The following is a 26,471-nucleotide window of genomic DNA, read 5'->3' as shown; positions in this document are numbered from 1 at the left end:
GGAAGCCATCCCTGCTTGCCATCACCTTCCCTGCTAAGAGCGGGTCAGCTGGCTCTCCTTAGAATCCATAGCTGCCGGGGACCAGCCCCGGCTGATCCAGGGTATTCGAAGGAGAGACGGCGTAGGCGAAGATCAGGAAACAATTGCTTAATTAAATGTTAATTAAGGATATAAAGAGTAATAGAATGAGGATAGCTCAGTAAAATTCAGTGAAGAAAAGAGGCTGAAATAAGGATAGCTCAGTGAGGAAATTCAGTGGAGAAAAGAGGCTGAATAATTCAGCCAGAAGGTAAGAGAAAGAACGACATGGTGAGACCAAGTTTCGGTGAACAAGGCCCGCACTTTATTTTTCAAAGGAGTTTTTATACCTTAAGTTATGCATAGAGGATAATGGGGGAAGGGGTAGAGTCTTGCAGCAAACCAGGCTTTCTTCCTGCAAACTTATCATATGCAAAAGCTTAGGTGATTTGCATCATCTTCTGGCCCGGAGGCCTGTTAGCATTTTAAGACCTTTTCTTCAGAAAACTTATTTTTCTCTAAAGGTGATTGGTCAGGAGCCACCCTCCAAAAGCATTAGATAAAGTTGCATTCCTACAGCGCAAAGGTGTGGTGGGCTATAACAAGAAAAAGAATTAACTCAAGGGTCCCAGGTTACAAACATTAAAGCTACTACTTATACCAATTATATTAATCAATACACTGCCAGGGACACAGCAGGTAAGGGATATGGAAACTTAGCAGCAAACATTGGCCCAAGAAGTGAAAATCCCGTCACCAATACAATTTCTAATCAATCTTTTAACTATTCAAAAGAATCTGTGTTTACACAGTTTAGAACATGTCCTGCCTCTCACAGTTGGGAGGCTCTGAACAATCACATGTGGCCGGAAAAACCTATTCAGGCAGGCTAGAGGATTTCCAAAGGAGTTTGTAGGTTAAACACTGTCACACCCAGGATTTATTAACTGGAGCTGTAAGCTAACTCTTTTTTCAGAGAGGTAGTGGGGGACAGCCCCCCGTAAAGTCAGAGGTGTAGGTGAAAGCACAAAGCAGAAAGTAGGCAGACTCTGGTTTTGGGGGTAGATTGCTCGAGAATTTCCAGGGAGACTCCTGAGGCTTGATCCCGCCTTTGCGTATGTCAAGCCTCCTTCCTCATGACCTTTGCCACGGGCGGAGCTCGCTTTTTGACATTTTTGTCAAATGTCAAAGGGCGGAGCCCTTTTTGACATTTGCCACAGACTTCTTCCCACTGAACTGAGCTCTTCAAAAGCAGGCACCATTCATTCTGCTCCCTCATTCACTGCTCACTCCCAGTGTGCAGGATTTTTGCATGATGGATACTTATCAACGGAATGATTGATTGTTCAAAGACTCTATAAACTCAAATAACCAGCATTGATCTCAAGAACCATATCAACCTTGCTGGGGTATAAGGGCCAGGGTGCCCCAAATCAGCCTTAGTCTTGATGGAGGATTTGGCTAGAATCCAAGATCAGTCACCCAAATCCTTGGCCAGTGCCAGCAGCCAGGGCCAGTTCTCCAACATCCGCAGAAACGCTGGTCACCTGTGTGCTTCTTATTACTCTCTAGGCTCTGGGCTGAAATCATAACAGAGCATCCTTACCTTTCGAGCAAGTTTGAATGCTGTGGGCCTCTGTGAGCCCCTGCATTAGTCTGCTCCAGGCTTTGTTCAGGTCTTCAGTCCCACCACACCCTGCCATCTGGCAGCTGGGTCAACTCAAAGGCAGGATGGAACCAGGGATCAAGTTCACTCTTTCCAATGAGGTGCCCTGACTCCATGGCTCTGTCTTTGACCAGGTGGAAGCTGCCTGCCACGGTGTCTGGGCTGGACTTTCAGGCTTGTGTTCACTCCTTTGTAGCAGCTGTGCACAGCTTCCCTTTATCGCAGGCCAGACTTTTCTTAGACAGCCTATTTCTATTTTGATGAGGTTCTGGGCACCCTGGGCCAGCATCGGTCCACCCTGGTGTCCTTGGAAGTTGGCATATTACACACCTATCTTTCAGGAGCCTTTGATCACATTGAAACTTTATTTTTATTTATTTATTTATTTTTACATTGAAACTTTAAAGCACAGGTTTGGGGCTTCTGCTGATGCTCTGCCTGTATCAGACACAGTAGGGGCTGGTCACTCTTTGGGGCGGTGAGTGGTACCCTGCTGAGGGACTGGGTGTGGTTAGTCTCAGGTGTGGGGGGGTCATGGTAGTACTCTGGGGAATGGAGCTGAATAATGCTTTTACCCCTAAGCCAGATGAAGAGTTGGTTGTTGCAAGGACTGTGGTTTTCCACATGAGGAAACTGGCTCAATGGGGCTAAAGAACCGGATAGAAACAGCTTCCTTGGGGGAGCCAGCCAAGGACAGGTGGCCCTTGAGATGAGACTTGGAGGATAGGTAGGAGTTTTCCAGGGTAAAAGAGATGGAAAGGCATTCAAGGCAGAGGGAACAGCACATGCAAAATCTTAGAGTGGTAAAGGAATGAAGCTCAGGCAGGGATGGCAAATGAGACTAGAGAAGAGGATTTAAGGAGGTACATGGAGAGGGTGGGGAGATCCAGATTGCAGCGTGAAGGGCCCTGTGGGTGGTGCAAAGGGGCTGTAATACGGAGTCGCAGAATTTTAAAAAGGACATAACATGACACATCTGTGCTTTAGAATGATCTGTCTGTTGCTCTAGGGACAGTGGTGTGAGGGACAGCGGTTCTGGAGCTATTGCAACGATGCAGATGGGTAATGATGAAGCTCTGGACAGCAGGACAGGGGGAGGGTGGAGAGGAAAGGGAAACACACCTTTAGCATCATCAAGGCTTGGATGCTGACTGTGTGTGGGGGGAGAGGAAGGCAGAGGCTGGTGGCCCTCGGGCAGGTGAGGGATGCTGCTGTTCCCTGAGTCAGGGCAACGGAAGAAGCAAGGGGTGTGGCACAGAAGGGGTGGACACGCTGATTTGCAGCACCCCCGACAGCATCCAGAGGGTGCTGTCCAGCTGGTACTGGAACCAGGTCTGCTGCTGGGAAGGGGGTTCTGGCAGAAGGTGGTATCTGGCAGTGTTCAGCTGGACGGGTTGTTGAAACCACAGAAGAGAGAGATACTGCCCAGGGATGGCATTTAAATGTGAGATGGGATGAAGGCTGAAGGTGGTTCCTCAGTAATAGAAAGAGCGTGAGTCAGCAAGGAAAGCTGAGCGGGAATGCTCAGGGAAGAGGGCGGCCCAGGTGACCCCTTGTTGAAGGATTCAGTGTGCTACAGGTCACTAACCTGTAGCACTTCTCCCCAGGGGGGTCAGGAGAAGTGTTCTGGAGGAGATCCCTGAACTTGAACCTTGAAAAGTAACTGCAGCTAGTGAGGAAGGAGGGATCTGGGGAGGACAAAGAAGTTAAGGACACACTGAGAGGTAACATGTGACACTAATCGGTGACATTCTGGGCAAAACCCAGAAGCAGGCTAATGAAGGAACAATTCCTTGGCTCTGGGTATCTTTCCAATACAGCCACCTGACCAGGTCATTCTTGTGCTTCAAAAAACATTCAAAGCCCCCAGAGGCTCTGTCCGGTTTCCCTCCGAGGGTTCCGGCGATGGTTATAGCTGTTTCATCCCTCCTGGTTAACTATGTTTGGAAAAGAGTGGGTTAGACAGAGTTAACCGGGTTTCTGTACTTCCAGACTTCTCAGAACTTTCAGTGCACTCTGTGACCGTCCTTGAAAGGGGATTGTAGAAGGGGTTTCCCAAACCCCAGTGACCACAGAACCCCTCTTTCCTGGGGGCCCCTGGAGTCTGGAATTTCACAAAGCACTCTTTTGGAACTGTTTGCCTTCAACACAGAGTCCTTATTCCTCAAAATGGCATGCAAGGTCCTGTTTACTTCTTTTGTTAAAAAAATTAATTTATTTTTGGCCGTGCTGGGTCTTTGTTGCTGCACGCGGGCTTTCTCTAGTTGCAGAGGGTGCGGGCTACTCTTCACTGTGGTCGCAGGCTTCTCACTGAGGTGGTTCCTGTGTTGCAGAGCACAGGCTCTAGGCTCATGGGCTTCACTAACAGCAGCACACAGGCTCAGTAGCCGTGGTGCATGGGCTTAGATACTTTGCAGCATGTGGGATCTTTTCAGACCAGGGATTGAAACTGTGTCCTCTGCATTAGCAGGTGGATTCTTAACCATTGGACCACCAGGGAAGTCTCTTGCTTGCTTCTTGAGTCTAGAGTCTCACTACATCTTCTGGCCCTCCTAGAAGCCCCTGTGCTCTGGCCACACAAGCCACTAGCGTGTTCCCCATGTGCTATATCAGCATGTGTTGTTGGATCTCTGAGTAGTAGCTTTTTCCCTTTTGTGGGCAAGGCCCTTTCTCTTACCTGGGGCTCCCTTCAGTGACAGCCCACCTCCTCCAGGAAGTCTTCTCTGATTCTCTCAGTTGGGTTAGGTGCCTTGCCTTAATTCTGTAATACACCTTGCTTGCCTCCCTCCATAGCAGCACTTTCTGTGGTGCTGAAATTGTGCACCTGCTGCCTTTCTCATCGGACTTTGCTCTCTTCGATGGCATGGTTGGGCTGGATTCATTGCTTTATTCCTGGGGTTGGCCATATACTGAGAGCCTCTAATCATGGTTTTGAGCTCATGGAAAGATGGAGAGAGGCAGAGACAGAGATTGTTGTATAAAATGTCTTCAGGGCCAATATTCTTTGGCCCACTGTTACCAATCTACCAGCCTTTCCTTACATTCTAGAGACCTGTCCAGTGGAAAAGACACTTTCTCATAACTCTCACACTTCCTAAGATGATAAGTGTAGTTTCATACTTGATTATAATTTAAAAAGAAATTTTGGCATGCTGCCGCCAGTGCTTCGCATACACAGATGAAGACTGTCCACACACGGGGTGAAGCCTCATAAACCCAGTCTCTGAGAAAGGCTGGTCCTCCCTTTTACATCCCATTTGCAAGGTGAGCAGCACTGTGAGTCCTGGAAGGAACACTGTCTTCTGGCTTAGGAATCTTTCCCCTCTGTCTTATTTGGTCTTGTGCTCAGAGCTGTCCTGCATAACCCTGGGGGACGCCATTCATGAAAAGGAAGGGGCAACAGGATGGCCCTGGCTTGGACCCTCCCTGGAAGGCATCAGACACTGGGCTTTGTTTCAGACACTGGGCTTTCACTGCAGCCCTGGAAGTGGGAAACATTTGCATTTTGGTCAACTGGCCTTCCTTGGGAGGCCTGTGATGCAACTGAGTAGAAAGAGGTAGGATCAACATGCCTCGTTTTGGAGATGATTATAATTTGCCCTAATTTGGAAAAATCCATTTTCATTGAAAAAGATCCTGATGCTGGGAGAGATTGAAGGCAATAGGAGAAGAGGGCGACAGAGGATGAGACAGTTAGATAGCTTCACTGACTCAATGGACATGAGTTTGAGCAAGCTCTGGGAGGTGGTGACAGACAGGGAAGCCTGGTGTGCTGCAGTCCATGGGGTCGCAAGGAGTTGGAACATGACTTAGTGACTGAAAACAACAATAAGTTTATCTTGTGACAAGATGTGGCATGGTAAAATCAACATTGGGCTAGGATTTAGAGTATTTAGGCTCAAATATAAACTTCATAACTTATTATCTAGGATATCTTAGGCAGGTCCCCAGCCTTCAGATTAATTTTTTTTTTTTTTTTACCATATACAAATGGTATGAGGCGGTGGGGCAGGGTGAATGGGTCAGAAGTCCTTGGGGGTCATGTCCCCAGTCCGGCCTCAGACTCAGATGCTGAGGTCCCTGGGGCACTGATGTTGGGCTCAGAGGCTGTGGAGCATCTGGTTAGTGGGGGTTGGAGGGAGGGGGTTGGTGTGGGTAGTCAGATGACTTCTCCATGCTAGTATAAATCACTCTGCTGACCACCATGGGGGAGATGGTTCAGGGAGGGTCTCTTGGGCATTTTGTGGTAGAGAGAAGAGAGCAGAGAGGTTAAGGCAGAAGAGGAAACACAGGGAAAGGCTGGAGAGAGGCAGCAGTGTGGGACGGATCCCAAACAATCCCGCGCGGCCTGCATGGCTCACCACATCCTGCCCTCTCCCAGCCTCTTTTGGGATCAGTTATTCAACCTTGGGGAACCCAGTGGCTAAATGATGAGACAAATACCTGCCCTGGCAGAGTTGACATGAGAGTTAGAGAAGAATTCATCTTAGTCATTCAGCACGGCTCAATAAATTATAGATATTCTATTAGTATTAATTGCTTTAACCACTTCTGACCTATACAGTTCTACTCTATCCACCCTCCAAAGCCCTTTATCCATGTGATGAGTTGCTAAACCAGTTCTCCCCCTTCTAGATTTGTGCATGATGGTACTCTAGAGGGAATTGGGTCCAGTTGACCTGTTCTACAGGTGGGCATTTCAGATCCATGAGTAACAGTTTGATGTTATTCTTTTTTTAATTTATTTTATTTTAAAAATTATTTTATTTTTTAAAATTTATTTAATTGAAGGCTTATTACTTTACAATATTATAGTGGTTTTTGGCATACATTGACATGAACCAGCCATGGGTTTACATGTGTTCCCCATCCTGAACCCCCTCCCACCTCCCTCCCCATCCCATCCCTCTGGGTCATCCCAGTGCACCAGCCCTGAGCACCCTGCCTCATGCATCGAACCTGGACTGGTGATCTGTTTCACATATGATAATATACATGTTTCAATGCTAGTCTCTCAAATCACCCCACCCTCGCCTTCTCCCAGAGTCCAAAAGACTGTTCTGTACATCTGTGTCCCTTTTGCTGTCTCGCATGTAAGGTTATCATTACCATTTTTCTAAATTCCATATATATGTGTTAGTATACTGATGCTATTCTTATGTTATCATTCTCTGGCCACTGATTGAAAGTCACATCCCAAACACTTCCCGGCATGGCTTCACATTCCAAGAGTTTGCACTACACTTATCACCACTGGATTTGTTTTTGTGGCATATATCTCCTTCCACTTGAATGTCAGTTTCATTATAGTTGGAAATTGTTTTCTGCACCCTCATTATCCCCAGCACCTGGGATACTGCAGGACAGAGTAAGTGCCCTGTGTATTAAAAGTGGTGAGGCACTATCTTATAGGTAACGGTGGCCAGTTTCGTGACCTTGAGCAAGTTGCTAAGGTCTGAGTCTTAGCTTCTTCTGGGTTACAGTCAGGACAATAATACCTGGAGATCCAGCTTGACTTCAGGCATCTCCAAGGAGGCCTCAAGGAGATGCCTTGAAGGGTAAGGTTTTTGAAGACTCACCATGGTCTGACTTTCAGCCTTAAAGATGAAATCTTCTTATACCTGAGATTTAGTTCGACCAGGAATAACTCATTCCTACTATTCTCACAAGAGACTGATATATAAGCCAGGAATGGCGATTTACTAATTTGTGTTATGAAAAACAGAATTACTGAGAAAAATCAGAGTTCAAATTGGTTTCAGCATTTTGCTGGAAGTCAAATTATAATGTGAAGCCTGTCAGGGCATTATGGAATGAGAAAAGGGGGCATGAGTCAATTGGTCTAAATATTTGTCATTTCTGGCATCTGGCTTTGAGAATTATGTATTCATTTCCAAAATCAGGAGGACTGGACAGGCTGGTCTATAAGTCAGGGCATTCTTATCTTTGAGGAGACTGATGGTCTCTGCCCTGTGATGATTCAAGTTTTGTTTTCAGGCTTTCACAGCTGATCATCATCACCTTATGAGAGACAGAGCTTGCCTTGGACTCTGCGAGTTTTAGTTTTATCTTTTAAACTTTTCCATCTTCTGGTTTGCTGGGGTCTCCCTCCTCGATTCTAAGCAGCTCTGAGAAAGTTGTCAATTAGATTGCGCTACTCGCTGCCTGCTACTTCTGAGTTGAGCATCTGAGCGACTCATCATCCGTGGCCATAGTGGTTGACTAGGGACATGAATGTGAGCTGAGTAGTGAGTAGCGCAATCAAAATCTTTTTGTTTGCTATCTGGACACTGGGGAACGGCAGACTATTTGCAAAGCTGGCCACAATAACCCCTCCCATCCCCTGTGCCCCTTTGCAATGTGACTTTAGCCACCTCCCATGAAGAGGTGGAGTCTAGTTCCCCTCCTCTTGAGTTTGGGCTGGTCCCACGAGTTGCTTTGCTCAAAGAGATGCTTTTTGAGTTCTGAACCTCAGCCTCTAGAGGCTTTGCAGATTCTGTTCTCAATCTTGGAATCCTATTGCCTGGTGAGCAAGCCAGGCTGCAGCTGCTTTGAGATTAAAACACTTGATGCAGACAGAGATGATGGAGAGAGAAGCCCAGACATCCCAGATATTCTGGCTATCTCAGCTGAGGCCCCTGACACGTGAATCAGCCCATCTGAGACCAACCAGCCTCCTGCTGACACCCTCTGACTACAAATGCCTGGTCAGCTCCAGAAGATGCCACATGGATTCAAAGAACTACCCAGCTGATCCCCACCTGACCTGCTGACCCACACAACCGTGAGCAGAAGAATGGCTGTTCCTTTAGGTCACCAATTTTTGTGGTGTTTTGTTCCATAGCACTAGAAATATGATTTTTTTCCTCCCATTGGCGACCAAGCTGAGAAGGTACAAGGCTGGGGTACAGGAGGCTGCTAGACTGAGAAACTCAGAAGCAGAGACCAGCAGAGTAGAGAGATGACAGGAATGGAACCATGAATGGTATTATTTGAGTCCCTGAATCCAGGCAAGACTTAAGTTGGCTGCCTTACTAGCTTCCCTGTTGAGCAAAAGAAAAACGTTGTGCTTTAGTTTTAGTATGAGCTAGGACTGTCACCTGCAAATTAAGCAGTCCTAACTGATACACATTCATTGGCTGGGTATGTTGTTTGCTTGCTGTTGTTGTTTTAGTCGCTAAGCCATGTCCGACTCTTTGTGACCCCATGGACTGTAGCCCGCCAGGCTCCTCTGTCCGTAGGATTCTCCAGGCAAGAATACTGGAGTGGGTTGCCATTTCCTCCTTCAGGGGATCTTTACGACCCAGGGATCAAACTGTACCTCCTGCATTGGCAGGTGGATTTTTTACCTCTGAGCCACCGGGGCTTCCAGGTTTCAGCCAAATTTTACTGTCCTAATGACTTCTGGTATCTTTTAAATATGTCAGTCAAAGTTCCTTGATTAAACAAAACCTCATTCACAATCTGTTCATCCACCAGCTCTCTCTTTATTACTCATTGTGGTGCAAGGGACTGTGGCTACTACTAGGGATTTAGCAGGTAACCAGGTGGTGCTGGTGGAAAAGAACCTGCCTGCCAATGCAGGAGATGCGAGTGACGTGGGTTCAGTCCCTGGGTTGGGAAGATCCCCTTGATTAAGAAGTAGCAACCCACTCCAGTATTATTGCCTGGAGAATCCCATGGACAGAGGAGACTGGCGGGCTACGGTCCACAGGGTCAAAGAGTTGGACACGACTGAAGTGAAGCATTCTTCTTCCTCATGACACATTGGGTGTCCCCAGGGTCCACTTCAGGCTGTTTAGTTAGAACTGGGTTAAATCACAAGAAGGTAAAGAAACAGGCATTATAAGCACATGCACAACCTACCCCACAGTTTTGTTGTGAGAACCAAAGGGGATAATGTGTGTGAAAACATCTACCATTGTTCCAGCATAAAAATATTTATTTTTTATTTTTGTTCATAGGATGAAACCACAAGCCCATTTCTGAAGGATCTGATCCCATCACTGAAAATACTTTCATGTAGCTGTTCTTTTTTACTTCTAAATCTTACTCAGAATGCAACATTCTCAGTTTGGCAAAGAGTAGGGTAGTGAATAGCGGAGATGTGTCTGCTCTAAATTCAAGAGGCATACAGTCCTGGAATTCCTGCAGGTCTGGGCTTCCAACACACTTCTGAAATACGGCCTCCGTCTTTTCACCACCCACACTTCCTGCTGAGAACCCAAGTTTTTTTTCCTTTCCTTTGCCTTTATTACTTCCAAGCTCCAGTTCTTGGCTGAGACAAACTGCGGTCCCTAAATGCTGTGATTTAATGAGAGGAAATTTACTTGACTTACTGTACAAATTTGCCAGGGGAAGTCATTCTGATAAAGATAATTATATCCACCATATTCTTAGTGTAAATTACAGCAAATGTTTGAAACTCTGAGCAGCTGCTGAGTCCTGTCACTCAACACGACCTCCCTCCTTTGGGGCACACAACCAGCTAATGAATTCCAGTGGAAGAAAAATGAGAAGTCTGATAATAGCCATCTGATCGACCCAAGTTCCATCATTTATTCAGTTGAGAAGTAGTATCCGAATAGATTGTTGGCTGTGTAGACCGAAGTCTAACAGCCATAGATGGAAGCTGTTGGGGAGGGCTTGGTCCCAGGCGTATTTAGGAGGTGGACTTGGTGCCACAGTCATGATTTTTCAGTCTAGACCAAAACTAGTGACCAGCCTCATCTCCTGCTCTTATCCTCACATCCCCCTTATTTGGTCACACCAATAGTTTGCTTTTCTCTGAATATGCCATTTACTAGTTTACTCCATGCCATTGGCCCTTTTGTTTCAAACACCTTCTTCCCATCTTCTCAGTCTGATGAAAGCCTAATCTTCATCTGACATGCAGCTCACATGCTTTCATTCAAAAGAATCTGTCTTAATCACCCTAAGCTACAGTCATTCTGTCCTCAGGGCTCCCATCACATCTTCTTCACAACTATGTCATGGCATTTAGTCATTCAGTCAATATGTAATGAGCAGTTACCAAGAAGATGGGATCCTGAGGTGAATCAGTTATTTTCTTGTATGCTTCCAGAGTCAAGTAGGGGAGATATTCAAGTTAAAAAAAAGACCACCACAATTCTAATGCAGTGATTCATCATGAGAAACACCAGGCTGGATGAATCACAAGCTGGAGTTGAGATTGCCGGGAGAAATAGCAATAACCTCAGATATGCAGATGACACCACCCTTATGGCAGAAAGTGAAGAACTAAAGAGCCTCTTGAGGAAAGTGAAAGAGGAGAGTGAAAAAGCTGGCTTAAAGCTCAACATTCAGAAAACTAAGATCATGGTATTAGGTCCCATCACTTCATGGCAAATAGATGGGGAAACAGTAGAAACAGTGGCTGACTTTATTTTTGGGGGGCTCCAAAATCACTCCAGATGGTGAGTGAAGCCATGAAATTAAAAGACAATCACTCCTTGGCAAGAAAGTTATGACCAACCTAGACAGCATATTAAAAAGCAGAGACATCACTTTGCCAACAAAGGTCCATCTAGTCAAGGCTATGGTTTTTCCAGTGGTCATGCATGGATGTGAGAGTTGGACTATAAAGAAAGCTGAGCACTGAAGAATTCATGCTTTTGAAGTGTGGTGTTGGAGAAGACTTGAGATTCCCTTGGACTGCAAGGAGATCCAACCAGTCCATCCTAAAAGAGATCAGTCCTGAGTATTCATTGGAAGGACTGATGTTGAAGCTGAAACTCCAATACTTTGGCCACCTGATGTGAAGAACTGACTTATGTGAAAGACCCTGATGCTGGGAAAGATTAAAGGTAGGAGGAGAAGGGGACAACAGAGGATTAGATGGTTGGATGGTATCACTGACTCAATGGACATGAGTTTGAGTAAACTCCAGGAGTTGGTGATGGATAGGGAGGCCTGGTGTGCTGCAGTCCATGGGGTCACAAAGAGTTGGACACGACTGAATGACTGTACTGAACTGAATCCTCAAGGAAGCTAGATTGGGCTTACACAAATGATGATATTAGCACATTATAAGGGAAAGCCCTGGAGTGCAGGTGCTTATTAAGCTTCTGCTTGTGTCACATTTTCTGATATCTCAGTGCATGGCCAAATCCAGACTCAGTACAGTAGGGAATTATACAAGAGCATGCATACTGGGAGGCCTGATTCACTGGGTTGATAATTCCACAAGCCACCACAGACAAGTAGATGTCAGGTGGTCACAGTAGAAGGGATGAGGGATACATATTAAAGTCATTGTTCTGGAGACAAGGGGCTGGGGCCAAATTCCTGAGGTCCCTAGTACAGTGATAGGGGCACTAACCTTGGCTGGGTTTGGAGCTGGAAGAACTCCAAGGGTTTGGATCAAAATTAAATGAATCCAGTAATATGTACTTCATAGGTTATCTCCAGCATTGTAAGCAACAATATGAAAGTATTTCGCAAGCTTATAAAGAAGAAAAATTAGATCGTTAGGCAGAAATCCCAGATCAGCACCATAGACAGCTCCCAGACTACCTCAAAGCTGCAGTAACTACACGACATGAATATGAATCCATGCTCCCTTAACACGGAGGCACCTGTGCCCTGGAGAAACAGATTGCTGACTGTCTAAATTATTGAGCTTGCTTCATATATTCTCATTTGCCTTGGGCTCTTTCTTGTCATGACCCAGATGAATTGAATTTTGGTTTAGACATGAGGAAGAGAAACCCCAGATAAGAGTAGCTTAAGCAAGAGAGAAATTTTGACTTTCACATGCAAAGGTTATTGCTAGACAGTTCAGGGCTGTTACAGCAACTCTGTTCCATGAAGTCTAGACTCGGGACTCTTACTGCTCACTGCTGTGTATCCTTAGGGTGTGACCTTCAACATCGTGATCTAGGTGGTGGTCAGTGCTCCTGTAACTACGTCTACACTGTTTCATTTGCTCCTTCCTCCAATAAAAGCAATTCTTCTGGTGCGCACTGTGGACCAGAAGTAGGCTAAAGGGTGTTACATGTGTGAAAGTGTAAGTCAGTAATCTTGAAATCCTGAGATGGGAATCATTCTTAACACTGTCCTTTTCAATTGAATGGAGTTCCATTTGTGGTCCTGCTTCTTTCAGCTTCTGGAGGTTACTTCTCACATCTGCCTCTCCAGGTCTTCTATATTGATCCCCTTTATGCCCGCTGTGAGCACATCTGATACTCAGAAAAGATGTTTTGGGAGCCTCCCCGGGATGGCCTGGGAGAGATAGGACCTGGAGGGTGGTGGGTTGGGAGCAGCTTCTCCTGAGTCTGAGATCCACAAAGTAGAGTCAAAGATTGGAAAAGGGCATTGATTAGGAGGCATGAAAACCTTCATCCGGGATCACAGCCAAGGGTCCCTGAAAGCTTCAGGATCCAGGCTGAGGGCAGCTCAAGGCTACTATTGTTAGAGCTGGGACTAGAAGCCCTTTGAGTCCTCTGTCAGATCAGATCGCTGACCTTTGAGAAAGCATTCAAATGCTGTGTCCCCAATTTCATTTTGAAACCATGGGCTAAGTCGTGAAGAAGGCAGGGCATGGATCTCTACAGAAGAATACTGGGTCCACTGAAAGGGCGAATCCAACTGCCAGAAGACTTTGGGGGATTCAGCTGTGAAGAAATCCCAAATGGGTTGCAATGTTAGATTAGCAAAGGCTTATTTTTAAATATTTCATCAGGCTAAACTTGCAGGGGACTCTCTGGTATTAAAATGGTGAGCCTGTCCATTCAGACAACACTGTTTTTGATTCAGTTCTCCAGTGCAGAGGAGGAGTCTGGTTCAAGCTGTATGTTCATCTTATCATCAGTTACTGCTGAGTCAGTTTTCCCCTCTGGTGGGTATGCCTTGTTCCTTTTGGCGAATGCCTGGCTGATTTCTGCATGGGTTCTGTTTTTGGTCTCAGGCAGGACAAAATACAAATAGAGAGCACCTGCGAAGCAGATTGCAGCAAAAACCAGGAAACAGTAGGTGTCCAGACTTTGCTGTGGAAAGGCAGAGACAAAAAGGCATCAGAAAGACAATCACTAGACTGGCTGCAAAACCATCTCTGGGCTTATTTTTTAAAAAATAGTTTCCCATCCCTGGATCAACATTTCTGGATTAAACACAGCATGTGTGAGGCTCTCCTCTACAGGCCAAGGTGCCTTACAAATGTCTACCTGAGACGTTCTCACATGAGGTGCACACGAATCAGCTTTAAACCCTGGCAAAGATGAGGAAGTGGCAGTTTTTATTTATTTTGAAAACAAGGCATATAAAAATGAATCATCATGGGGACTTCCCCGGGTAAGTCCAGTGGCTAAGACTCTGAGCTCCCAATGCAGGGAGCCCAGGTTCCATCCCCGGTCAGCGAACTAGATCTCAGCTGCTGCAACTAAGGATTCCTCATCTGGCAACAAAGATCAAAGATCCTGCATGCTGCAACTAAGACCTGGCATAGCCAAATAAATAAATAAATATTAAAAAAATTAATCATCACGAAAGCAAAATGTGATGCTTGCTGAATGTTATCCTACGTTCATATTTACCATCAGCCACATTCCGCCTTCCAACCCCCCGCTACTATACGCATGAGAAAAGTGTGATGTCAAAAGGGAAGTGAAATTCCCCAGTTGATAAGAAAATTACAGAGGACAGGCTAGGTCAAGATAACACCATTTTTTCTAATATGCAAAAGATGTAGTTCACTGATTGCTATCCTGATACAGCTTCACACAAATAAGAGAGACTAGAAAAAAGAGAAATGTTGAATGTAATCACCCAACAGTACTTTATATATCCTGATTATAGCCCTTAATGCTTGGACTGGAATGACCCTGGCTACTGTGCCAGACCTTGAGCTTCTTCATGACTTGGTCACCCCTAGGGCTTCTGTGTCTCTCCAGTGCCTGGCTCGTAGTAGTTGATCAATAAATGTTTGTTAAATAAAAGACTTTATAGGTTCCAGTTGTCAGGGCAAAGGCTTTTTCATTCTACAAATGTCTGTTGATTAAAAGATAATACTGTCTTTGAATGATACTTCACAATCAGCAATATCATGATTTTAGTCAATTACACACTACTCTTTGATTTGACAAACACTTGATTTTGACACATGACATAGTGTTGAAGGGCTTGATCTCTGGATCACCTCCTAGACCCACCATTTACTGACTCTGAGGCTTTTGGTGCCTCAGTTTCCAAAGCCGTAAAATAAGGATAACAATGGGAGTTGAAGGCTGTTGTAAGGATTAAATGAGACATTCTCTGTAGAAGTCATAGAGCAGTTCTGGATGGCATAAACATTCCACACCTCGGAGGGCTTGTCTAGAAGGGTGTGTGCCTTCCACTTGTCCACAGAGATTCCAGGAACAGAATAGAGAAGAGAAAGCATGGGCTCTGCAGTCAGCTGGGTGGGATTCAAATCCTGACTCCATCATTTACACAAGATGTCAACACTGAAGATGTGCCATTTAAGATAGAACTTCAAAGCAGTGATTGAAGTTTCTTCATTTATAACACAGTCTATACCACATGCTGCTTTGAAGATGAAATGAGATATATCCACCTTGCCTTTCAACATCTCCACTTGTATGCTGAATGGCCATCTTGACTTACTGGGTCTCAGTAGAGCCCCTAAACCTGTTCCTGCTCTGGTCTTCCTCATCTCAGTTGATGGCACCTCCATCCTTCCATTTGCTTAGACCAACTAAACACTTTCTCTCTCTCACACCTACATCTGATGCATCAGGAAATCATGTCATCTCTACCCTGATGTATATTCTGAATATGAGCACTTGTTACCACTTATACAGCTACCATTTTGGTTCAAGTTATCATCATTTCTGGGCTTCCCTGGTGGCTCAGTGGTAAAGAATCTGTCTGCAATGCAGGAGATGCAGGTTCGATCCCTAGGTCTGGAAGATGCCCTGGAGGAGGGCATGGCGACCCAGTCTAGTATTCTTGCCTGGAAAATCCCATGGACAGAGGACCCTGGCGGGGTATAGTCCATGGATTCACAAAGAGTTAGACATGATTGAAGTGACTGAGCATGCACACACATCATCGTCTCTGGGTCAGATTGTTAGTATAACTTCTCAATGGAGTTCTCTACTTCTCTGGTGTCCCCACTTAATATTATCCTCAAGAGAGAAGCCACAGTGGTTCTGTGAAGCAAAAGACAGAGTGTGGGGACTTCCCTGGTGGTCCAGTGGTTAGGAATCTGCCTTGCAGTGCAGAGGATGTGGTTTCCAGCCCTGGACGGGGAACTAAGATCCCGCATGCTGCAGAGCAACTAAACCCATGCACTGCAACTACTGAACAACAACTGGAAAGTGTGTGCACCACGGCAGGAAGATCCCATGTGCTGCAACTAAGGACCCGATGCAGCCAAGTAAAGAAAGAAATATTTTAAAAAGACAGAGCGTGCCACTCCTCTGCTCCAGACACATCATGACATCCCAAGTCATGCGAGCAAAGCCCAAGTCCTTACCATGGCCTCTAAGCCCGGCCACCACTCAGCACCCTGACTTCTCTGACCTCCCTCTCTCATGCCGTTTCTCTGCTCCCACTACACCGCCTTCATGATACTCCTCCGGTATCCTGCCTCAGGACCTTTGCACCTGCTCTTCCCTTTCCCTGGAATAATCTTCATATGTCTGCACATCTCACTTCTCTTCATCTCAGCTTTCTTTCTGAGAAGTTCTTCCAGTTACTGCTTCTAAAGGGCTTCCCCAGCTCTCCACTTACTCTTCTTCACTGCTTACGAAATCACTCTCCACTCCCCAGGAGGATCCTTCATTAACCCTCTCCCCCACCAGGAGGTGAGCTGCTGGAAGACAGGCGTTGTTATTTTTCTTGTGTTTTGAGAACCTGGGAGACCACTTGACACATAGTAGGTGCTCCAGAAGTGTTCACGGGGTGTACAGACACACTGAGGCTCAGAGCGGCTCCCTGCCTACCCTGGCCACATGTGGAGATGCCTGGGACCTCTCAGAGCTGTCAACTGCAGAGCTGTCATCGGCTTGGCTTCCTTTCTCACAAGGCCCAAAGGGTGGAGCCAGGATTTTTCTCACCATGCCACAGAATTGAGCCAAGAAACTTCTGGTACTGTGGGCACCTTGGGAAGGAACACTGCCCACCTTGTGACTCTCGGAAGCCAAGTTGATGGGAAGGCCAGGTGAGCAGGCCCACTTCCAGGGCACAGGCTCTGCCCCACTGACCCTCAGAGGAAAAGTCTGGCCGGGTCACCCTTATGGGGGGTGGAACTTGTGGCAGACATGCGTGCCCCACAGAATCCCCCAATTCTAGAGCTGGCTCTGCAGACACCTGCTCCTGAATGAGAAGCATCATTAGGAGGGTGTTAGGAGGTGGTTAGAGACCAGAGAGGAGAGAAGAGAATGGGATAGATAGGTATCTCCTCTGCCGGGTTGGTGGAGCTGGAGCTTTTCCACAGATGCGCACTTCCCACCTCGGGAAAATAGATGGGTCCCTTTTTACAGATGGGGAAATCAAGGCAGAGGGAGGTCATCCTGCCTGTCCAGGGTGACATAGACAGTATAGCTCTGCGCGCACCCACACACACACACACACAAGCTCAGTCATGTCTGGTTCTTGTGACCCTATGGAGTGAAGCCAGCCAGGCTCCTCTGTCCATGGAATTTTCCAGGCTAGAATACTGGAGTGGGTTGCCATTTCCTTCTTCAGGGGATCTTCCGGACCCACAGATAGAACCTGTATCTCCTGCACTGGCAGGCGAATTCTTGACTAATGAGCTACCCTGGGAAATCTGATCTAACAGCAGGATTGTTGATTTAACATTGATCTAATGTTCCCACCCACCCTATGGCATGTGTGTTGTTTTTCCGATAAGAAAACTGAGAGGGATGCAGTTATGGGTGCATGTTCTGGACCCAAGAGACAAAGCCGATTCAAACCTGTCCATCTGTCCCCCCAGCCAGTGTTCTTCACACTGTGCTCACAGTCTAGAAAGTAAGGATGGGGTAGAAGACGAGGAGAGACCTGGCTAACGAGTCAATGAGAAAAACCCCAACTGTACAGCACAGGGAACTCTACTCAGTGCTCTGTGGTGACCTAAATGGGAAGGGAATCTGCAAAAGAGGGAATATATATACATGTACAGCTGATTCACTCTGCCATACAGTAGAAGCTAACACAATGTTGTAATGCAACTATACTTCAATAAAAATTAATTAAATAAAGAAAAGAAAGCAGTCCTCAAAAACAACAACAAAAATAAGCTCGAGAAAGTCAATGAGAAAAAGAAGGCTTGGGCCATGCGAAGCCCAGAGGTTCCTTCAGGAAGTCAGGGCCAGCACTGGAGAGGGCAGGAGGAGACCTGGATGGATGGGGAGCAGAATGCCTGGGAGCTGGAAGTTCACCCTGGTCCTGGCAGCTGAAGGACCTTCGTCGGCATCTGCCCTAAATAATTTCCTGCCAGCGGTCATGCGGCAACCTGGCATTATTGCAAGCTGCGGCTGCATTTAATCTGGGAAGAGAAATGCACTTATTAAGCACCTCCTGGGTGTCAGTAATATTACAGACATTATCTCATCGGATCCCTGTAGCTCACACTGTGATAGAGCCATTTATCTTTCCTTCTTTTTTTTTTTTTTAACAAAAGATGACACTGAGGATTAGAGAGCTTCTGAAACATGTCCAAGGCCTTGTAGGGGTCCATGAGAGTCAGGACTCACACTGAAGTGGGCCCACTTGGGAGCTCAGACTCTCTCCATTACCTCTGAGGCCTCCCTTGCTGGGGTGTGTGTGTGTGTGTGTGTGTGTGTGTTTTGGGGAGGTGAGTGGATTATATGTTACTGGGATCCTTTGGTGTTTACTAACAGCAGCTGTGAAACCGATCTTCCTAACCTTCTCTTAGGTGAGAAAGTGAGGATCAGAAAGGGCAAGTGATTTGCCTGTAGTTCTCCAGCTGGTGTCTGGATTTGAATCTGGTTTAACCTGATCTGGTACTTCCCAGGTGGCTCAGATGGCAAAGAATCCACATGCCAATGCAGGAGATGCAGGTTGGATCACTAAATTCGGAAGATCCTCTGGAGAAGGAAATGGCAACCCACTGCAGTATTCTTGCCTGGACAACTCCATGGACAGAGGAGCCTGGCAGGCTACAGTCCATGGGGTCACAAAAAGTTGGACACGACTGAGTGACTGACACTTTTCCCTTTGACTTGATCTGGAAGCCACTGTCTCGCTTCCATTCCTGCCTCCCTTGGGCAAATTGATTCAGTGCAGCAGGTCTGGCAAAGTACTGTCAGAAAATGTATGTGTCACTCTCCCCGTCTCCTCTCTCCCTTTACAACAACTCAGAAATTCACCTTCTGCCCAGCTGCTCCTGAGAAGTTACTCAACCCCTCCTAAGTATGGATGGTGTGGGAGGGTCTGTCCAGTGTCCTCTGAACTCGGAGATTTTAGGCAGGACATCTGTAGTGAGAAGGACCCTGCCTAAGAAGCCACAGACCTCGCTCAATTCTGGATCAGACTCCAGCAAATATGCAGCTCATCATTGATGCTAGGGAGTGCCACAATCCATCTGGGCTTTATTTCCCCCATCAGTAAAATGGACATAATCATATTGGAGGTTTTCTGTGAAACACTTTCACATTCACAAACCTTGGTTCATAAATTAAAAAAAAAACCTGACTACTCCAAAATCAAGGACATTTGTTCATAAAAAGCTACCATATAGAGATGTTTCTTTGGGACATTAATTAGTCCACCTTCTTGGTCTGCTGGCTTTCCATATAAAGTCACTATTTCTTGACCCAACAAAACAAACAAACAAAAGGTACCATACAAAGAGTACAAGAGCCACAAATGGGGAAGTATTGTGATATGTAATGAACAAATAATTTATACCCTGAATTAAAAAAAAAAAAAACAAACTCTTTCTGAGTCAATAAGAAAATGATGACCTTAATAGGAAAAAGGGCAGAATTTATGGACGAGCATTTCACAGGAGAGGAAATACAAATGGCAAACACACTTGTGAAAAGGTGCTCATTGTTCTTAGTAATTCAGAATAATATGAAATAAAATCATAACTTTATACCATTTCACACTAACAGATTGGCAAGAATGTGAAGTCTGACAATGACACTACCAAGTGTTGATGAGAAACATGAATTTTCATACCCATGCAAACACAATTGAGACTGTGAATAGCCACAGCTTCTTTGGAGCACCGCTGGGCATGAGCAAGTCAAGGCGAGTTGTGTGCATCCTACGACCTCGCAATGACACTCAGAGTGGATCTGTCCTAGTGAAACAGAGCGAGACCTTATGGTCCTTCCCCTCATGTCCTCTGCGGACCTTCTGTCTGTGGAAAACTTTAGTCAAAGAATAAGTTTAATCAGAGAAATGAGAACATGCAGAAACAAAGGGAAATGGTCAAAGGAGACCAAATAATAATTTAGTTATTAAGCATAGTCAAGGACCTTTAGAACCTCAAGGGCTATAGACAATATTCTAAGCCATATCCTGTGAGCTGTCTTATAGATACTGAAACCCTCACAAGGTGGAGAAATTAACTACATGATGACCAGACTATAACTGTGACATAAGCTGCAGCTATTCTGAGAATTGGCCTCAAGGAAATGAAAACCAACTGACCCTGGAACTGAACGTTAACTCTACCTAAAACAATCAAGATGACTGTCAGAGCTGACTGTACTGTTTTTTCATGTGGCCTACAAAGGCTTTTATCCCCTACTTGTCATGGGGGGAGTTGGTCTTTGGAAAGATGGCTGCCCTCCCCCTCAAGTTGCTGGCATCTAAAATTCAGCAAACTTTCCTTTCTACCAACCTGGCCTGTTCATTGGCTTTTGAGCAGTGATCAACCAGACCGCCCCTCTCCATGCCCCGGCCTTTTGGTAACACTAGAGGTGCACTCTTTGACTTTCTATTAATTAAAAGTTCAGTTTTCCATTCCACTAGCCACGTGCAGGTCTGCAGGAGTCACATGGCTGGTGTCTCCTGCACTGCATAGCGGATGTCAACATTCCTGTCAGCATGAAACTCTTGTGCGTTGTTCCAGGATGCTCATGATAGCACTATTTCTAGAGCAAGGAAATGGGAACAATGACAGTGCTCATGGGAAAGGGAAGGGATAAATATATTGGGATACATCATTCAAAGGATTCTTAGAGCAGTAAAAAGCAATGACCTGTAGCTGGGCGTATGACACAGATGGCACTCAACAGTACACGGCACAGAAAATACCTTTGGATAATTCTCTTTGTACAACTATAAAACCAGGAAGAGCAAAACACTAGTTTGTTAGGGCCACACTCATAAAGAAGTCAAACCCTGAAGAAAACCTGGAGAATAATTAGCACAAAATCCCTGCTAGCGATTAGAGAGAGGCACCCAGGGGATTAGGCTTCCCTGGTGGCTCAGTAGTAAAGAAACCGCCTCCCAATGCCAGAAACACAGGTTCGATCCCTGATGCAGGAAGATCCCCTGAAGAAGAAAATGACAACCCACTCTTGTGTTCTTGCTGGGAGAACCCCATGGACAGAGGAGCCTGGCATGCTACAGTCCATGGGGTTGCAAAGAGTCAGACACAACTTAGCGACTGAACAACAATAGAACTCAGGGATTGAAATGGCTTACATTGGCTAAATACACTGATTTTCCCCTGATACTTTTACATATAATGCATCCTATAATTATAATAATAAATTTTTCTCTTTGTGTATGTGAATGAAAAATATTGCATATCAGTAAACAAAGGATATTGCAGCGATCAAGTCATCACGTGAGAGCTGCTCTGATGGTGAGCTGAGAAGGAACTCTGGACAGAAACATAATGCCTCCTGCCATTGAATCATCAGACACTGTAGTCACCCCCCAACGGTACACCCAGGATGAGAAAACACAGGGTATTGGCCCCAGAAAGATAAGGTGCACATCAAAGGAATGATTTCAGTGAGCCCAGACTCTTGCATCTTCCCATATATAGAAGAGTGCTAAATTCCTTAACTTGAGATATCTAGTTTTCTTTAATTCATAGCAATCTTTGGGTGTTCTGACTACTGGTCTTTGTTACAAAACTCCTATATATCCTAGTTCCCCTGCTGCCTCTTTGGAACAGCATCTCAGAGTGATTTGAGATGCTGAAGTCCTCAGTTTTGCCCACCAAATAAAACATAGCTCTCATCTTTTAGGTTGCACATTCTTTTTCAGCTGACATGTATATGATGTATTTCATACTCTTTTGCGTATGATGCGTTTCATAACATAATTTAAAAATATAAAGTGTTAGTCGCTCAGTCGTGTCTGACTCAACTACAACCCCGTGGATTTTAGCCCTCCAGGCTCCTCTGTCCATGGGATTCTCCGGCAAGAATACTGGCATGGGTTGCCATTCCCTTCTCCAGGGGATCTTCCCAACTCAGGATCAAATTCAGGTCTCCCTCATTGCAGACAGATTCTTTACCACCTGAGCCAACCAGGGAAGCCCATATTTATATTGTGTAATTGAAATAATCTAAACCCAAAATTCATTCACTCATGGTGAACAAGTATCAAAAGGAATTTTACCAAAAGGAAGTGCTAAAGCTCAAGTCAGATGCAAGCACTTTAATTTAAAAAAGTCTTCCAGGATGCAGAGCTCACCCTCCTAGATGGTTCAGCTAAGGACAAGTCTGGAAGTGGAAGGAGGATGCTCGGGGTCTCCTGGGAACCTCAGAGGGAACAAGAGTAGTAGACACAGTAGAACCTCATCAGGTGTAGGTGCTTGGCCCTCTCATCCAGGGAAGCTTCCAACTTACAAAAAATAAGCTATAGTCACATAGCTTTCTCTAAATATACCTTTTGTGTTATTACAAATGACCATGAAAATGTTTCATAGTCTTTAATATGGAGAAAAATATTTTCTTTTGAGAATACACTCTACCACCAAATTACACTAAAAATGTAAGGCAATTGTGGCAAAGTGCTACTTTTAAGAAAAGATCCGTGAGAGCAAAAGAAATCTCAGCTTTCTCCTCTGGTTTATCAGGATGGTGTGAATACATAGCAGCTCTTTAAAACTGCCTGCTTTCCTGAACAAGGAAGATAGATATGAAGTAAATGTGCAGGGAACAAGGTTGTGAGCTCTGACAGGTTAGTCCTGGATTCCTTTGTGTATCAGCCTTGTCGTGTGTGGCTAGAGGAGGGCATGGGCACTGCCTAGAAATCTCATCACAGCCACATGCTCTAGAGGCAACAAAATGATAGTCTGGTGTAATTCTGGGTCCACTTTAGAAGTAGCCATCAATCAGATGATCAAAAGCAAAAGATGTTCTGAGTTAGAATGAAAAATTCCTGCAATAGTGGCTCTATCCTCCAGAAGAACTGACCAGAACTCTTCCTTCCTTTACTTAGAAACCTTCCCTTCCTCTTTCACAGTAGGTCCAAGCACGTCCACAAACCCTTCTGAGCATATTCTACTGTTTGCAAGTTGGTGGCATCCCAAATCTCCCTGAGGACAGAAGACACATGTCACCGCTCTCTGGGTACCAGGAACGCATCACAGTGTCTGGTGTGGGCTCTTTTCATAGGTGAGTTAATCATAGTGTGTTTAGAACAGTGCCCGGCATCCAGTGTAATGTGAGTGTCAGCTCCCCTCTCTCTGCGGGCTCTGCACAATGTAGAAGAGGATGTCTGAGGCTGGACCACATCAGGTAGAAAAGTGAAAGTCATTCGTGACATCTTCTATCCTCTTAGCACATTCTCCCAAAAGTCCTAGTGTGTTTCTTTCTCTCAACCGCTCCTCTATCTAGCCTCCCCTTGACATCTCCACTCTGGGAGTTGAGCCCAGGGGTTGGCAAACTCTTCCTGTAAAGAGCCATCCAGTCTCTATCAGAACCTCTCAGCTCCGCTTTTGTGGGAATGCAATGGGCATCGATGAAGCACACATGAATGTGCTCGGCTGTGTTCCAATAAAACTTTATTTACAAAACAACTGTCCTTCCTTCACATTGGTTCTTGGCCACTCCCACCTCCCACCATACTTCCTGCTGACTCTGTACCTCTTCCTCCAACTTTTCAGCTCCTCACCTGGTATCCAAGCCCAGCCTGGGTTGTAAGTTCCATGATGGCAGAATCCATGTCCCTGGCTCTCCATTGTACCCCCAGCCCGAGGCAGTGCCCAGCTCATTGTAAACATTTTCTTAATATAAATATGTTGAATGAGAGGATAAAAGAATGACATGGGGGGACTTTTATGGAAATGCATGAAGGTATGAAAGGGGGTCCAAGTTAGATTTTCATAAGGCGAGAAAAGCATAATTCTTCTGCTTAGTATCCACCCCCACCCGTGTAGCTGGAACATTGGCTCATTGGTGATTTACAGTGAGCTCTTGGAGGCCTGGAACACCATTTAAGAACTGATAGGAAGCCAGGTGCCTTACACTTGTAACTCCAATTCCGCAAAGAGCTTTAAAAGATCAGGCTGTTCTACTTTAATAGCAGAGTGGACCTGAAACCCAAGGATGCTTCCAGGGAAGCTAGAAGAGGGAGCAGGGATCTTAGGAGTGATTTACTTCTCTGCTGTGGGTTGTGGCTTCAAAGTCACTGGCATGTGTTCAGTTAGGGTCTTGGTGGTGCTTTCCAGGAAGCTTTGAGGTAGACACAGCCCCGTGGCTGCCTGATGGGTAGCGTTTCAATTCAACAAGCTCCCCTGGAAGCCACATTAACAACCCTGCTGACATGTCCACTCTCAGCCATGCCCTCATCCCTGGCGTGTCTGCTCCTTGTCCACCTGCTCTCAGAACCAGCACTGCCATGCTGCCACCCGCCCAAGACAGACACTGGAAATCACCTTTGACTACTTCCTCTGTCTCTGCCTGTCTTTGCTATAACACAAACTCTTGATGACTTTACCCTGAAACATGTTTTCTCTCTCTTAAAAAGCATACGACTTTTGACAAATATCATATGGCAGTCCTTACATGTGGAATCTAAAAAGAAATGATACAAACAAACTTACAAAGCAGAAAGAGACTCACAGACTTGGAGAATGAGCTTATAATTGCTGAGAGGAAGTGTCTGGGGGGAGAGACAGTTAGGAAGTTTGGGATGGACATGTGCACACTGCTATACTTAAAATGGGTAAACAGTAAGGACCTACTGTACAGCACATGGACCTCTGCTCAGTGTTATGTGGCAGCCTGGATGGGAGGGGAGTTTGGGGGAGAATGGGTACATATATATGTGTTGCTAAGTCCCTTCACTGTTCAACTGCAACTATCACAATATTGTTAATTGTCTGTACCCCAGCAGAATGTTTAAATTAAAAATAAAAAAATGTACAACTTTTTATCAAGAAAGAATATGCATATAGTAACTTGCCCAAAGCTTAAGTGCACTGTTGTTTAATCACTAGGTCGTGTCTGACTCTTTGCAACCCCATGGTCTGTAGCGCACCAGGCTCCTCTGTCCATGGGATTTCCCAGGCAAGAATAATGGATTTGGTTACCATTTCCATCTCTAAGGATTCTTCCCAACCCAAGAATTGAACTCACATCTCCTGCATTCACAGGTGGATTCTTTACCACTGAACCACCACGGAAGTCCCTGTTAAATGCATAGTTCAATGTGTTTGAAGAAAAGTATGCCCAGGTGTAACCAACACCTCTCTTAAGAGGCAGAACACCTCTATTACTCCAGAAATTTCCTTGTGCCATTTTCTAGTCAATTCCCCCCCAAGCCCACCCTTACTGAGCAATACCATTCTGATTTCTATGACCTTAGCATCCATTTCTCCTGCCCCTGCCCTGAATCTAGTTCCCAGCAGGCAGCTGAAGAAGCATTTTAAAAGCACAAAATGGATCATGTCTTAAAATCATGAAGTGGCTTCCTAGAGTCCTTCAGATAAACCCCAAATCCCTCCCGTGCTTTCAATGCCTTGAGGGATTTGGCCTCAGCTCCCTGTTCTCCCTCAGAATGACCTGCAATCCTCTTCTTTCCTCAGATGCTCCATGCCTGCTCAAGGCTTCTGCCAACATCTTCTTCTATCTCCCTGCCAGGCATCGCCTCCCTCCCCCTGCTCCACGCATGCGCTTCCTCAGTCTTAGCTTGAGTGACTCTTACACTGGTCAGCCCAGTTAAGCCCTTCATTTTACATCCTCCCATGAAACTACACGCTTCCCATGAGTCAGGTCTGTTCTTCCTGAAATGTCAGGGCAGCTTGAGCCTCACTGTTCACTTCCCTGTCTCTAGGTCTCAGTATAAAGTTGGCACCCACAGGGGCTGAGTGGGTGAAAGACGCTCTCTCCCTGGGAGGTGTACCTGGCCCATCCAGAGAGGCTGGGGGCAGCTTTGCTTCCTCTTGAAGCCCACCATCCCAGATCAGCATCAGCTTTCCTCCTCGCTTTGCATAGGCATTTGGGACATGACCTAATATTTTCCAAGTTGAAAAGAATCATCTTCTCCCCTCCAGATTTTGTTGAACTCAAAAGGAATTTAACTCCAGTGGAATCCAGCAGGCATACATTTGCATGCAATTTTCTTCCAACCAGAAAATACTGATGCTAACGGCAGAGGCCAAGTCATCTGGAGGCATTTACAACTGATGACCCAAGGGGCCCAAGAATGCTGACCACAGCAAAAGTTCAGAGGAGAAGGCAGTCTAGTAATCTCCTTAGGGATCAAGGGAGCCTGGCCCAGTCCATCTAGAACACTTTGCAGGAGAGGAGATGCCGGGAGCCAGTGTGAGGAACTCCGCCCATGGCAAAGGTCATGAGGAAGGAGGCTCGGCATA

At 45.7% G+C, this 26,471-nt stretch overlaps 1 protein-coding gene across 7 annotated transcripts in view; it reads right to left on the bottom strand.

Annotated features, from left to right (window-relative positions):
* Positions 1 to 9,605: 9,605 nt before the first annotated feature.
* Positions 9,606 to 26,471, bottom strand: part of SLC2A9 (solute carrier family 2 member 9) — a 233,564-nt gene continuing 216,698 nt past the window's right edge. For 6 of the 7 annotated variants that reach the window (XM_086404782.1, XM_086404779.1, XM_086404786.1 and 3 more), the window contains one exon: positions 9,606 to 13,692. Coding sequence is in view for 5 of the 7 variants with exons in the window: in XM_086404779.1 (XP_086260905.1) it covers positions 13,459 to 13,692 (234 nt within the window). In the remaining 2 variants the exon portion in view is untranslated. The remainder of the gene's footprint in view (positions 13,693 to 26,471) is intronic. The other variant, XM_086404780.1, reaches the window with a different exon arrangement.

The sequence above is a fragment of the Bos grunniens genome, chromosome 6, assembly GCF_055505025.1.
Source record: "Bos grunniens cultivar Pamir isolate PY7600 chromosome 6, Bosgru_T2T1.0, whole genome shotgun sequence".
NCBI classification, from domain to species: Eukaryota; Metazoa; Chordata; class Mammalia; order Artiodactyla; family Bovidae; genus Bos; species Bos grunniens.
This window is presented reverse-complemented; position numbering and strand designations above follow the sequence as displayed.